General features: G+C 33.3%; 3 protein-coding genes across 12 annotated transcripts; 1 reads left to right on the top strand and 2 right to left on the bottom strand.

The window, feature by feature from the left end:
* Positions 1 to 666: 666 nt before the first annotated feature.
* LOC104747545 (putative F-box/LRR-repeat protein At1g56400) lies at positions 667 to 2,304 on the top strand. The gene is made up of 3 exons (XM_010469198.3): positions 667 to 1,379; positions 1,538 to 1,711; positions 1,803 to 2,304. The coding sequence occupies exons 1-3, from the start codon at positions 840 to 842 to the stop codon at positions 2,100 to 2,102; spliced, it is 1,014 nt and encodes a 337-aa protein (XP_010467500.1). The 5' UTR covers positions 667 to 839; the 3' UTR covers positions 2,103 to 2,304.
* A 5,470-nt stretch (positions 2,305 to 7,774) lies between these two features.
* On the bottom strand, positions 7,775 to 12,294 carry LOC104747544 (protein RRP6-like 1). 10 transcript variants are annotated; one of them, XM_087488363.1, is made up of 14 exons: positions 11,987 to 12,294; positions 11,580 to 11,807; positions 11,295 to 11,453; positions 10,895 to 11,053; positions 10,727 to 10,810; positions 10,393 to 10,472; positions 10,252 to 10,302; positions 10,061 to 10,169; positions 9,578 to 9,660; positions 9,330 to 9,375; positions 9,150 to 9,237; positions 8,894 to 9,063; positions 8,302 to 8,424; positions 7,775 to 8,226 (listed from the first exon to the last, which is right to left on the bottom strand). In XM_087488363.1, the coding sequence occupies exons 2-14, from the start codon at positions 11,766 to 11,768 to the stop codon at positions 7,921 to 7,923; spliced, it is 1,647 nt and encodes a 548-aa protein (XP_087344489.1). In that variant the 5' UTR covers positions 11,769 to 11,807; positions 11,987 to 12,294; the 3' UTR covers positions 7,775 to 7,920. The 10 variants fall into 10 exon arrangements, with proteins under 10 accessions (XP_087344489.1, XP_087344488.1, XP_010467498.1 ...); XM_087488362.1 differs by having other exon boundaries at positions 11,983 to 12,286; XM_010469196.3 differs by having other exon boundaries at positions 7,775 to 8,232; positions 11,987 to 12,279.
* LOC104747543 (putative F-box/LRR-repeat protein At5g54820) lies at positions 12,294 to 13,805 on the bottom strand. The gene is made up of 3 exons (XM_010469191.3): positions 13,211 to 13,805; positions 12,886 to 13,059; positions 12,294 to 12,794 (listed from the first exon to the last, which is right to left on the bottom strand). The coding sequence occupies exons 1-3, from the start codon at positions 13,721 to 13,723 to the stop codon at positions 12,495 to 12,497; spliced, it is 987 nt and encodes a 328-aa protein (XP_010467493.2). The 5' UTR covers positions 13,724 to 13,805; the 3' UTR covers positions 12,294 to 12,494.
* Positions 13,806 to 14,180: the final 375 nt, after the last annotated feature.

Genomic DNA, 14,180 nt, shown 5'->3' with positions numbered 1-14,180 from the left:
ATGTTAATTTAAATATATTGATCAATTAAAAGTGATTTTATGTGAGAAAATTCATTTAAAATATTAATGTTAGAGAGATTTCTAACTATGTAAAAGATAACTAACTGTAGATATATTTTTTAAGATATTTTTGTAAAGCATATGTATGTTATTAATGACTAAAATGTAAAAAAAACGCGCGCATTATGTAAGATTTAATTTTAGTAAATAAAAACTTTTTGGATGTTTCTTGCTAACTAAAAATTAGTTAGATGCATTCTCAAATCAAAATTGTGAAGCTACAATATCTTTGTTCAAAACTCAAAGATAAATATTTAATAAAATAAGCTAAATAGAGGTCAAAGAGGTTTAATGATTGAAAAAATCATAAACCAGAAAGAAAGAAAAAATCAAGACTTTCAAAAGCTTATGATTGTAAGAGGTAAAGTCAACTAATTGTAAAAAGTATTTTTAAAACATACTTTCAAAAAGCGCGCATCTAACATTTTGATCAAATCTTGAAAAAGCTTGCCCATTATGCAATAATTAATTTAATTTTTAGTAAAAACAACAAAAAATGATGTTTCTTGCTCAATAAAAATTAATATTAAGTATTCTCAAATCACAATTATCTTAGTTGGAAACTCAAAGATAAATATTTAATAAAAAAGCTAAATAGAGGTCAAAGTGGTTTAATAAAAAAAAATCACAATGCAGAAAAAAAAAAATCAAGACTTTCAAAAGCTTATAAATAGATAAGCTTCTGAGGTGCTAAAGCCACTGGTTTAATCATAAACACCATCTTCTGAGGTGCTAAACCCACTGGTTTAATCATAAACACCATCTTCTCTCTTTTCACAATGGTTTCAACAAACACCTCAGATTTCTTGTCGAGTCTTCATGATTCCCTTTTGGTTACGATAATCTCGTTGTTACCGTTCAAAGAATCAGTACGAGCGAGTGTTCTTTCAAAGAGATGGAGAAATCTCTGTCGTGAGACGACAAGTCTTGTCTTCAAAGAGTCCGAATTTGTTACACTTTCGGAGTTTGATAGATTCATCGTCGAACCCTCAGTTCGTGGAAGGGTTTTCTTTGTTGGTGTTATGCTTGACTGGGTCTCAAAGTTTACTGGCAACGTTATCGAAAACTTTGAGATTCATCTCTTTCTGCCCACGGATTTCGAGAGAGATCTAATGTCTCTCATCGAATTCGCCACCTCCCGACAAGTCAAAAACATAGTTCTTAATCTCTCAGATCGTACCCCGACAGACTTAATAAGCTCATTTTTAATTTGTATATTCAGATCCCAGTATCTTCAGAAGAACGAACAAGATGTTTCTTATCTCCTTTTCAATCTTTTATATGTTAGATCTTTAACCGTTTGCTCTTTCTTCCTTCAGGTAAATTGTTTTTCACGTACTCTATTAGCTATCTAAGATTCATAATATCACTAGATCATTCATTCGATATTATTGTTATATTTCGCTTCCACAAAATGACAAAATCTACATCACTAGATCGTTCACTACATCTTAACATATTTTTTTCTTTGAAAAAGGTGATCCAAGATTGTGACTATCCTATGGCTTTGCATGGTCCGATGAAAACTCGACATTTGGTGATGCGAACAAATATGCACCCAAATGACTTCGGAGGAATTAAAATATTTCTCAATAGCTGTCCGGAACTGGAATCTCTCACTTTTGATTTAGTTACTACTAGTCCTTTCGTGGTAAGTTATTTCTGTTTGTTTTAATCTTTAATATCTCTCACATTATCTTGCCATTTGGTATAAAACGCTGAACTTTAATTGGATTATGCAGAGAGTTTGGTCTTCATTGGTGATAGATCCGGTAACGCATTGGCTTACTAGCAAATCGTACGATTGTTTGGAGAAAACGCTCAAGGTTGTGAAGGTAAAGAACTTTCGTGGAAGCTCGAAAGAGTTACATTTGCTTCAATACCTGATTCGTAATGGGCGTGTGCTGGAACGAGTTGACCTGTACGAGGAAAAGGGATTGGACCATAAGCAGAAGACGTGGATAATGGCTGGAGTCGAGGAGGTTCAGAAGACTCTCAAGAAAGATTCGAGTCATTTAAAAATTACTCTATACAATGCTTGATTGAAGCATTTTCTTGATTTTCTGGTGAAAAGTGTAGACTCATTGAGTGATCTTTTCTGACTTTGTTTTATTTCATGTTAATGGTCTGTATTTCAATGATTTATTTGGATCAACTTCTTCAGTTGTTTAAGTTTATCATTTTCTTGTTTGGCTTGGTTAGAAAAACAACTGATAACTAAGAAATGAAATACTAGTTTGCTTAGTTTGGAAACTTGTACTCGTTTCAGTTTGGTTTTGTTTTGTTTCGTTTCTAAAGTTTAAGTATATGTTTGATCATCACTATTTACAACATGAAGTTAAATCCAAATCCAAAAAAAAATTGTTTTAAGTTTTTAAATCTTCTAACCAATTTGATTGATTTTTTTTCTTTGCATAGTGATTTTATTCAATTCCATTTATAGTTTTTTTTTCCTTTATATAGATTTGAATGTGATATTGTACCTAAATGAGTTGATTTTTTTCCATTTAGATATGTATTAGTGAATCTATCCTCACATATGTTCAATTTTAGTAATTTGACACGATTTTTTTTTTTTGTTGTCAAAATTGAAAAATTAATTTAAATACATATTTATATATCTACTTACATGTCTGGATCAATTTTAATTTTTATATTTTACCTTTTTTATGCAAAAAAAAAGAAAAGTAAAGAAATTATCACAATTTTTGCTTTCTTTCTTTTCTACGTCTTTTAAAGAAAAGTGAAACGGCCGGCTCTTTTCTTTTTTCTTTTTTTTTGGGCAACACCCATTTTTTTTTTAATTCAGTATTAGCTACTGTATCATACTCACTAACATCATAATCTCAATAAAACTCAACGGCGTAAATAAATAACAATATTAAACCAGAAATACCATAGATAAACTAATAATAAGTAATAACTAATCCAATAATCATTCCAACATAAACAAGTAATAAATCAATTACAAATCATTAAACATCAAATCAGCAACCTAGCAACATTCTAACGACTCAACTCTAGTAATCCAAACAACAACCAATCGAGCCACTTGAACATCACCATCTTTATTTTCATGATCCCACAGTCACACTTTGCAATTACCTGCACCACAAACAACAATTGATATGCATGAGTGTTGCCATAAACACTCAATGAGGCAATCCTTCCATCTACTGAGCTATACACGTAGGCAATTGAGAAACCAATGTTCAACAATCAACAAACAACATAATCAAACCAGGAAAAGCAAGTATTAGCCGTCTGCTGAAGGTTGGTGTCGACCAACACATTCCTTTGTGTCGATCGACACTGACATGATTGGTGTTGACCGCACACTCCTTGTGTTGATCGACGCAAGCCGCCTTGTGTTGATCGACGCTTGTGTCGATTGATGCATGCTCGACATTTTCCGAAAACTCTAATTTGCGTCGACCGACACCTCCACATGCGTCGATCGATGCTCATTAGGTTTCTCGCGCCGTCCTCGTATTTGTGTCAATCGACACACTCTTTCTATTGGTCGATACAGATGCCGAGCATCGTTTTCCTACGATCTCCAACGCAGATCTCCGACTCCAAACATCTCCAATGTGGCTGAGGCTCACCCAGAAGCCACCAAAATTTATTGGGAACACAAAAACAACTACAAGCAAGCAAGGAGTCAATCACAGAACTCAAAGAACACCAAAACAGAGAATTCTCAATCCTAGATCAGACAGGGTCATGCACTTCAACAAGAAGATTCCACCCAAAACTGATGAGTTCAACGCCACAACAAGGCTCCAAACTCGTCATTAGCCCTAGATCTCCACCCACAGGGACAAATATCTCCAAAAACAGCTTAGAACTCTCAGGAAACTCACAAGAAAAAAATTTCTCCTTTTCTAAAATCTCTGGAATCATGGACAAATGAGGATACTGTCAAAACCTAGGTCGAGCTCCAGCTTATAAACCCCGGTTTAGGGTTTTCCTTAACCGAAGCGCTCTAATTCGACGATTTAAAACAATCCGATCGAACTAGAAATTGGTAGTGTCGATCTACACACATCCGTAAACCATCCAATTTGGTTCGCGGATGTTATAATAAGATTTGTTATATATATGTGTGTATATATATGTATAAATATATTAATAATATAAGAGATATATAATTGATATGATTTACATGTTATCTAATATATGAATTTTTTAGCTCTAGTTCATTAACATATAGTCCACAAAATGAAAATCCAATTTATGATAACGAAAAAAAGGTTGTTATAAATTTTTGTAAAATTAGACAAATCATTTATCAATTTCATTTATTTATCAGAGTTGAATGTCTATGGTGTTGTACACATAACCTATGTTTGTTTAAGTATGTATTTATGTGATGATTATAGTTCATATAGTTAACAAGATCTTTTTATTGTTTGTATGTGTGACATTATGTTGGCGTATACTTCACATAGCTGACTATCATTTTCCCTATTATTTCATTGAAAATTAGAGTACTTAAGATTCAAAAACGATTTTAAAAAAACTACCATTTAAACACTAATTGCTTGAGTAATTACCCGATGCACTTAATTTTACACAAAAATGTAATTTGTGCACAATTTTATAAATTTACACACAGATTTGAATAAATATCAGATTTTTTGTGGCGTTTATACTAAAGTTTTAGAGTGGTTATGGAAATAGATAGATTTCCTTATTTTAAACTCTTAAATTATATTTAATTATAAAGGAAAACTAAGAGAATTTTAGGTCGGGGTAAACTGCAGGACAAATTTTTCAAAAAAAATAAAATAAATATTTTACTATAAAAACTGTTGTTTGTCGTACTTACATTAAAATCAATTCTAACCTATCTGACTAAACGATTCAGAAGCTACTGAAATTCGTCTTTTTCTTTTTATAGTTAGTCTATTTCCCTTTTATATTTTATAAAAATATATAAGCTAAAATCGCATATATGACGATATAAAATAGAACTAAATATTTTTTTAATCAGTAGCGTATGTTTTAGTTATTAAAGAAAATATTGGGCATGATTAGTTACGACTGTAACTTTAGATTTTTGATTATAAACTTTAAGTTGTAGATTTTGATGTGGCGGTAGATTTTTTTGCTGGAGTATTTTGGTTGTAGAAATTAAAGTTTGGAAATGTGTTTTAAAAAGAAAGGTAAAATGCATTTTTGTTAAGTTTTTTAAAGCATTTGCCAGTCAAGCCCATCGATGATTTGCATAGTTTTCAAAATCTCAAGCTACAACATAAAAATAGTAGATAGACAATTAAGGGCTTAATTGTAGGGAAAATTACTAGTTTAACCCAAATTGAGCAGTTAATTGCTAGATTAGCTCATAAAATTTAAGGGTTAGTTGAGTTATTTTCATACCTAAAATACCATTTTTTGCTTTGTTAGGAAAAAAAAGAAGTCAATATTACCCTTGGTTAAAAATACCTGTAATTTCGTTTAAAAAAAAAAAAAAGTCTGCCAAACAAGTAATGACAGATTAATTTGTAAGTGGCAGATTTTTTGTCCATGACAAACTTTTTTTGGCAGACTTATTTTGGATAGCAGATTAATTTGAAAAGTTTGATAGCAGATTTGTTTTTTACAGCAGATTTATTTGAAATGTGTACGACAGATTTTTTTTGAACAACATATATTTTTAACGCGACAGACTTATTCATAAAGTCATGACAGATTTTCATTATTTTAGACAATTTTTTAGGAATTTTGTGGCAGATTTTTTTATTGTTGCAACAGTTTTTTTTTTCCTTCAAAAATCTGTCATATTGCGACAGATTTATAAACGGAAAAATAATTACTAGTTTGACATCTAGTGGTGACAGATTTTTTTTAAGTTATGACTGATTTTGGATTGAAGAGAAAATCTGTTGTTTTCTAAAATCTTTTTAAAATTGCTATATTGACCTACATTCACACTATATATTGTGGCAGATTTTCTTATGTTATGACAGTTTTGTTTTTTCTACTATAAAATCTGCTGCTTGATAACAGATTTATTATATATGAATAAAATGATAACAGATTTGTTTTTTTGTTAATATAGTGACAGCAGATTTGTTATCTGTAATGACAGATTAATTAATCCTTCGTCTTAATAACATCTCAATTATGGAGAATCTAGAGGCTGCGACTAGAACCCTAATTCATCCCGATAAATTTAGCACTCCTTATGTTAAAGAAATCTATAACTTTGCCTTATTCTCCTCTCTATCGTGTATTCATGTGCACCTCTCTTCTTCTGAATAACGAGTACCAAGAAGAAGCAAGAAAGAGGACTGCGAAAAAGGAAGGGTGTGGTTGATAAGGAGTGTCGCTACTACTTGGATATGGACATGGACATGAACAAATATGATTGCAGGTTAAAGAATCATACTCTAATTTCATCACTCTAGGAAAACAAATATAAATGTATAAGCTTATCAACTACTGGAGGATTTCCGGAGGTGGAGATTAGTTGCATAATACTTAATCTTGTAAACAATTTTGTTCTTTTAAAAGTGTTACAGTTATGTGATGCTTCAGAGCATATTAGTGAAGATGAGGAATCTAGAATCTAGATGTATAGATGATGGTTCATAACCACTAGGTATGGTGCATCTCTGAATTTTGCCTCTTTCTTTCCGGTAAAAGAAGTCTTTGTTTTGTGAGGATATTGTCTCAATTCCATTGAATAAGGTCATTAATTGATAATGATATACCTCCTTTCTTATATATGATTCTTTGAAAACATATTTCTACTCCATTTTAATTTACTTTCTGGCTATTGTTGATACAATATGTTCTTGTTGTTCATGTTTGGATTATGTAAGCATCTAGCTGAAAATTTTCGTTACGTAGTGGTTTATATTCATAATTGAATCCAAACCTTGCTTAATGCTTCTGGTGATATAAAAAATTACAATGGAACAACATAAAAGTTTTAATCTAGCATAGAAAACAGGAGAGGAAGAGGTCAATCAAATTGCGTCCAAGCTGTCAACGAAGACCAAGGTCTACACTTATTGAAACAATATAACTAAAACATTGATCATTCAGGAACAAGGAGAGAGTATTAAGCAAACCCACGCGTATGCCTGGGGGGCACTCATCTAGTAGAAGGTAATAGGTGAAAGAGAATCCGATAAGAAACAATGGTTTAGTTGGTTTAAAAAAAAGAAACAATTGTTGGGTTCCTAAAGTTTTAATTGAAGAGAATTAATTTTTATTTTATCACTTAATTTTTATTTCTTATTTCATTTTTGATTGGGCTTTTGGTAATTTAAACACAATATTGTGTCATTCTAGTTTTTCTTTAAAAGAGGGTGTCAATCGAGCAATATTTTTCCAAATTTGTGTCAATCTGGTCTATATTCACTTAATTGTAATACAAAAAGTCACCTATTCTAATACTGTTTTCGTGAAAACATGCTTAACTACATAGTTCAGATGGGATCTAGTGGTATCCACAAAAACTTAGCAAGTATAAACAATCAAAAAATATTTTCATAACTCTCCGAAAAATATTTGTTAACTCCGTTTACGTTGTGTAATGATGATGTTGTGTAATTTACCATAGTCTCTACTCTTGTTAGTTTCCCCGACGCCCTAAAAATGATGCCTGAATCCACAACTGGCATAACCTGCATAACATACTTTTGCGCCCAATACTTCTTTTTAGTTTATTAAACGCAGTGACAAGTACTATGTTTCGTTTTTGGGTTAATTCAAAATTCAGTTAACATGTAGAAATACATGTCTACTTGTTGTACATACAAGTCAAGATAGATTGTCTACGGTTGGACTAATACACAAAACAGCGACCAAAACATTGCACACTGTACCACAAAAGCTAAAGGGCTAAATGTTAAGAAAGCCCCGTTTTAGACTCATGAATCTCCTATGCTTCTCACTTCTCCTAATCATATCTTCATCTTCTCTACTTTTTGAGTCATTCTCTGACTCATCATCATCTTCTATAACTACAATTTCTGTACTACTTGTCTTTGGCACTTGAGTCATCGATAGTGATCCCTTAGAAGGCATTTCCAAAGCCCTATTCGAAGCATCCCCTCTTTCCCAGCCCTGTTCATCAGTATCATCATCATCATCCAGCACTATGACATTATCTGGCTTCGACTTGGACACTTTGACAACTTCCTTTGCCTGCAACTTGTTTGTCAGTAGATTAATACAATTTTCTACAAATCTCTTTAATTATAACACTATATAAAAACTCACTTTGTAATCACTGTCAAACTTCCTCTTTGACGGCAAAACTCCAACATCACTGCTTTGTTTCTTCAAATAAGCTGTGAATTCTGTGCCCGGTTTCTCAATCATAGGTTTGATAGTTTTCTCAAACTAAAAAAAAAAAGCCATAGAGTAAAAGATCACATTGAATAATTTACCAAGTGCATGCAATAAAACAGTCATGACTCATATGGCTATAAAGAAAAATCACCAAAACTACTAGACATCTGATTAGCAATAAGCCCTTGCAAATAACTCTCCTATAGTTATAGTTTTTTGCAAGTTCACATGCTATTGAAGGGTGCAACATTCCGAACCTAATAAACCTGGTTCTTTGTGACCTAATCAATTAAATCAAGCAAACATCATATATGATCACTGCTAATTGCTTTTCACCAAGCAAATACCCCCAACTAGAACCTTAAAACACATTCTTTTTTAACAAATATACTCGATGACTTCACTCGTTGCCAAAACCACTCCAGGATTAAAAGGCACTCACATTTTTTTCTTAGTCCTTCTGTAAACAGAAAGAGACCCAAAAAGAGTTACAATAACAATTCATAACATAATATCTTACTGTTCCAGGACGCCAATCTTTTAAAGATTGAACAACTGGCTCGAATGCCGCTGCATTTTGCATTGCTCGTCTGATGACACTGATCACAGCGTCAAAATTACGCTCGATGTAAGGATGCTTTGACTTCAACAACCGGCGCAACTGGCCAACATTAATTGGCATATCCTTGGCTATTATATAATAAAACGAATTAGACCAAGTTAGGAACCACCGACAAATATCCAAGGACCTGGAGATGAAATAGTAAAATATCTACCTATATCAATAAGTGTTTTGTTTGGCAATACATAACCGGTGCTCTCATCATCTGCACGTGCAATCTGATCTCGCCATTCACAAAGCCCCTGTAAGTCAGCAACTACTAAGTAACCTTCATATGATGATATGAAAGGCAGATGACGGGTGTCTTGGATTATTGCGCAAGTTGCGAACATACCGCAATAATGGCAAGTTGAACTGCATTGAGATTACCTGTCTGAACCCTAACAAATGCCAAAATGGAAACACAACAACATATTAAATTAAGTTAACAAACCATGCATAAGGATTTGAATCTAATAGGGTACTGCTCTTCCATATAAAAAGCAAGAAAGCAATTGACCAAACAAAAGAACAGGTACACCAGGCAATAAATAAAACTCAAGCAAATATTTTCTTTCATGAAGGGGGCAATAAGCAACAAACCCATGAACGTGAAGATATGAATCCCCAGTCAAAAGCTCTTTCTCATATAGTTGCATGCACACATCGTAACTGCGTTTGTAAACCTGTTAGTATGGGTACCTTCGTCAATATGATTATCCAAAATTTTGAAGAAGACCATGGACACAACAGAAAACGTTAGATTATAGATATAAACGAATTAATGCCTGATCTTCATGCGCCAACTAAGAAGCCATGGGATACACGACAAGGAGACACAGACCGAGAAAGAAGAATAAATTTATGTTTAATAAGCCATGCATATGATTTCTATTAATAAAGAGCTTAACGGTATGTTTAAAGTTATTGGGTGAAAGTAAAGGGAACAAGAGTCACGACTCTTATTTTGGGAGGAATCCTGTATTTTCATGTTTTTAATAAAGTTAGGTGTTTGTTTATAGTATCCTCTCTACTCTATCAGTCACCCTTGAATCAAAATCTAAGAAAAGAAACTTAGATTGTTACCTCTATTAGAGGAGAGTCAGATTGCTCGTTTTCCTTTGCCATTATGTGCAAATCTATTTGCATTACATCATAAATGTACAAAAGATAATGGGTATCTTCTCTAGCATATCTGCCATTATATGCAAATGTGTGAGCTCAACACAACCAATGCAAAACAATAATGAAAGAGACTAGACAGAGAATATACAAACCTTGTCATTACATCCGGAAGGGGTCGTATTCTCCAGTCTGCATTTTGGTATCTGCAGCCAAGTAGCAAAATAGAAATTGAACGAAGAGTGAGAGGATGACAATGCAAGAATAAAAGTTAACGAGATTGGATTGTTATGCACTCTTTGTTTGCAGCAACTCCACAATAATGCTTCAGAAGAAATTCGAGACTCTTTCTCTCCAGCTTTAGCACCCTTGAGGCCTGACATAAAACAAAAAGTGCTTCTTAAGATTTTACGGATACTTTAAACCATGAGAACCATCAAACTAAAACTATCATTTCATAGCCACAAGAATGTTATGAACATCAGTAAAGAAATACATGGACAGAAAAGTTAACTTTTTCACCATTTCTACCATGTCTAGCATACACAAAAACAAAGAAAGAAATATTAAGTTTCATTCTTCTTTACAAGACACACGGCTTTACGAAAACAGAATAACCAGAAATCAAACCTGTCCTGTGTCAAAAAGATTGCAGACATAAATGCCGAAGTCCCGTTGAAGCCAAATAATATCACGATCTGCTCCATGCATTACCTAGTTAAATTAAATGCTTTCATATTGCATTAATCACATTATCCGAATGGTGTAGAAAAGAATTATGCGAGTTGTAGAGAAAACCTTTTTCTTTTTAGGGTCTTTGAAGAGTTCCCTTAGATAAGGACCAATGTGATCCCAAAGCTTGAATGTATCAACAATATAATCCTCGGTTCTGGTGGAGATTTGCATCAAACATGTTAATCCTTGAAAAGATCTATACTGATTATGCTCCAGATCAACCTAAAAGGAATAAAAGACAATAAACTTAGTGAGAAAGATATACCAATTAATATGGAAAGAGACGACACCATAACTAACTCAGAACCTAAGTATTATTTGTCTACTCAATATATAGGGGACAGGAGAGCTTAGTAAAATCAGAAAATTCTCATTCTCATTACAGCCTCCACCAGCATATTGTCACATTCCAAGAACGCATTGCATATTAGACTGAAAAGGAAATCAAAGGAAGGAAAATTACAGCAAACTCTTCAACACTTTGCAATGTGGCAGCTAATTCCTTGAGATCTTTGACTTCTTCAACAATCTTAAAAGGAGTCTCTTCCAATGGGAGAGGCTTAACAGGTTTCTTCTCTATAAGATTATTATTATCCACAAAGTCCATCACCGAAAGTTTCTCCTGCAAAGTATTACAAACATATATGAAACGACCAGGAAGACGCAAACACAAATCACATTCAAAAATCATGAAACAAAACGAAGTATTAGCTTCAAGATACAAAGATCATGTTTCCAAAAGACTAACCAAAGGATGAATGAAGCGAAGACCGTCCTCACTCCTCTCCAAGAAAACATGGTCGAAAGGTTTATTAGCATTGTCCACCAAAATCTTATACTCCTCTTGAGGCTTGTTTATCGTTGCCACATGAAAAGAAACCTTGGCCTTCCCATGATGTCTCGAACTAGCAATTGCTTTCTCTAAATCTTCCTCCATCTTTCGATTCCTCTTGAACTCATCTATGGAGTCCACTAACTGTATAACAAACAAAACGGCAAAGTGTTGAAGAGAGTTAATTCGAAAGCTCAAACCCAAAGCTAAAAGAAGTTTTAGAATTCGAATGGCCCAGACGAAAAAAGACAACATTTTTCACCGCAAAATCGGAAACCCTATAGAACCCTAATCCTTAAAGGAGTTAATTTCACTTCACTGACTTCATGGTGGAAACAACAGAGCCCTTCTTAGATCATCATCATCAAAGGAGAAGAATCCTGTTAACTTTTTTACTAATCCTCAAAATGCAATCAATCGATTTGATTTGGGTATAAAAGCAAAGACCAATTCGGACCAAAAAGGGGAAAACAGCCGATTTCTTTCTTTCTTCTCTTTTTCTGGGTTACCACAATGTGAAGATGACTGAAGAGAGAGAGAGAGAGAGAGAGAGAATCTTAAAAGAGCGTAAACGATGAGTCATAAAGATTGTTTTAAAACCGAACAGAAACGAAGTACAAGCCAAGTCTCTAAACCAAAGTAAACTAGTATATTTCATTTCTTAGTTAACAAATGATTTTTCTAACCAAGCCAAATAAAAGAAAATGATAAACTTAAACAACTGAAGAAGTTGTACCAAATAAAACATTAAAATACAGACCATTAATACGAAATAAAACAAACAAAGTCAGAAAAGATCACTCAATGAGTAATACACTTTTCACGAGAAAATCAAGCATTGTATAGAGTAAGTTTTAAAGGACTGGAAGCTTTCTTGAGATTCTTCTTAAAAACCTCGACTGCAGCCATTATCCACGTCTTCTCTTCATGGTCCAATCCCTTTGCCTCGTAAAGCTCAACTCGTTCCAGCACACGCCCATTACGAAGCAGGTATTGAAGCAAATGTAACTCGTTCGCGCGTCCACGAAAGTTCTTAAACTTCACAACCTTGAGCGTTTTTTCCAAACACTCGTAAGCTTCGCTAGTAAGCCAATGCGCTAACGGATCCATCACCGATGGCGACCGAACTACCTGCATAATGCGATTTAAGTTAAGCGTCTTACGGAATAGAGAGTTAGTGCGAGAGATTGTTTAAAGATTAAAACAAACAAAAATAACTTACCACGAAACGACTAGTAGTAACCAAATCAATAGTGAGAGATTCCAGTTCCGGACAACTATTGAGAAATATATTAATTCCCCTAAAGTCTTTTGGGTGCATATTTGTCCGCATCACCAAATGTCGAGTTTTCATCGGATCATGCAAAGCCATAGGATCGTCACAATCTTGGATCACCTTTTTCAAAGAAAAAAATATGTTACATTGACACACACACACACACACAAAAAATTAAAAAAAACGTCTGAATATATAGCGATGTAGTGAATGATCTAGTGATGTAGATATTATGAATCTTATTAGATAGATAATAGAAAAACAATTTTACCTGAAGGAAGAAAGAGCAAACGGTTAAAGATCTAACATATAAAAGATTGAAAAGGAGATAAGAAACATCTAGTTCGTTCTTTTGAGGATACTGGCGTCTTAATATACACTCCATTACAAATGATTTTATTAAGTCTTTCTGGGTATGATCTGAGAAATCAAGAACAAAGTTCTTGACTTGTCGGGAGGTGGCGAATTCGGTGAGAGACATTATGTCTCCCTCCAAACCTCTGGGCTGGGAGAGATGAATCTCAAAGTTTTCGATAACTTTGCCAGTAAACTTTGAGACCCAGTCAAGCATAACACCAACCAAGAAAGCGCTATCATGAGGAGTGGGTTTTGCAAATTCAGACTCTTTGAAGACAAGACTTGTTGTCTCACGACAAAGATTTCTCCATCTCTTTGAAAGAACACTCGTTCGTACCGATTCTTTGAATGGTAACAACGAGATTATCGTAACCAAAAGGGAATCATGAAGACTCGATAAGAAATCTGAGGTGTTTGTTGAAACCATTATGAAAGAATGGTGATATCTCAAAAGAAAAGAAAAAAAACAAAGTATAGAGAGAAGATGGTGTTTATGATTAAACCAGTCACCAGTGGCTTTAGCACCTCAGAAGGTTATCTATTTATAAGCTTTTTAAAGTCTTGATTTTTTTTCTTTCTGGTTTGTGATATTTTTTTCAATCATTAAATACTTTGACCAGTATTTAGCTTTTTTAGTTAACTATTTATCTTTGAGTTTTCAACTAAATTAATTGTGATTTGAGAATGCTTATTAATTTTTATTAAAATTAAATTGATTCTTACATGATAGGCGCACTTTTTCAAATTTTTGGTCAATAACGATATATGGTTTTTGAAATTACATTTTAAAATATAGTTTACAGTTAGTTGAACTTTATCTTTCTTTCTTTTTTTTTGACAACATTAGTTGAACTTTATCTTTTACATATTAGTTTGCAATCTTT

Source organism: Camelina sativa, chromosome 15 (genome assembly GCF_030686135.1).
Source record: "Camelina sativa cultivar CO46 ecotype springtype chromosome 15, ASM3068613v1".
NCBI lineage: Eukaryota > Viridiplantae > Streptophyta > Magnoliopsida > Brassicales > Brassicaceae > Camelina > Camelina sativa.
The sequence above is the reverse complement of the archived record's forward strand: the minus strand, read 5'-3'. Positions and strand labels throughout refer to the sequence as shown.

Bases quoted from the DNA above. Each gene is read 5' to 3' on its own strand.
- LOC104747545 (XM_010469198.3), top strand. From the start codon at position 840: ATGGTTTCAACAAACACCTCAGATTTCTTGTCGAGTCTTCATGATTCC. The intron at 1,380-1,537 runs GTAAATTGTTTT...TCTTTGAAAAAG, and splicing joins TTTGCTCTTTCTTCCTTCAG to GTGATCCAAGATTGTGACTA. The intron at 1,712-1,802 runs GTAAGTTATTTC...TGGATTATGCAG, and splicing joins TTACTACTAGTCCTTTCGTG to AGAGTTTGGTCTTCATTGGT.
- LOC104747544 (XM_010469192.3), bottom strand. From the start codon at position 11,918: ATGTTGTCTTTTTTCGTCTGGGCCATTCGAATTCTAAAACTTCTTTTA. The intron at 11,054-11,294 runs GTAATTTTCCTT...TATTCCTTTTAG, and splicing joins AAAGTGTTGAAGAGTTTGCT to GTTGATCTGGAGCATAATCA. The intron at 10,170-10,251 runs GTTTGTATATTC...ATATAATGGCAG, and splicing joins CTTCCGGATGTAATGACAAG to ATATGCTAGAGAAGATACCC.
- LOC104747543 (XM_010469191.3), bottom strand. From the start codon at position 13,723: ATGGTTTCAACAAACACCTCAGATTTCTTATCGAGTCTTCATGATTCC. The intron at 13,060-13,210 runs GTAAAATTGTTT...TCTTTGAAAAAG, and splicing joins TTTGCTCTTTCTTCCTTCAG to GTGATCCAAGATTGTGACGA. The intron at 12,795-12,885 runs GTAAGTTATTTT...CGCATTATGCAG, and splicing joins TTACTACTAGTCGTTTCGTG to GTAGTTCGGTCGCCATCGGT.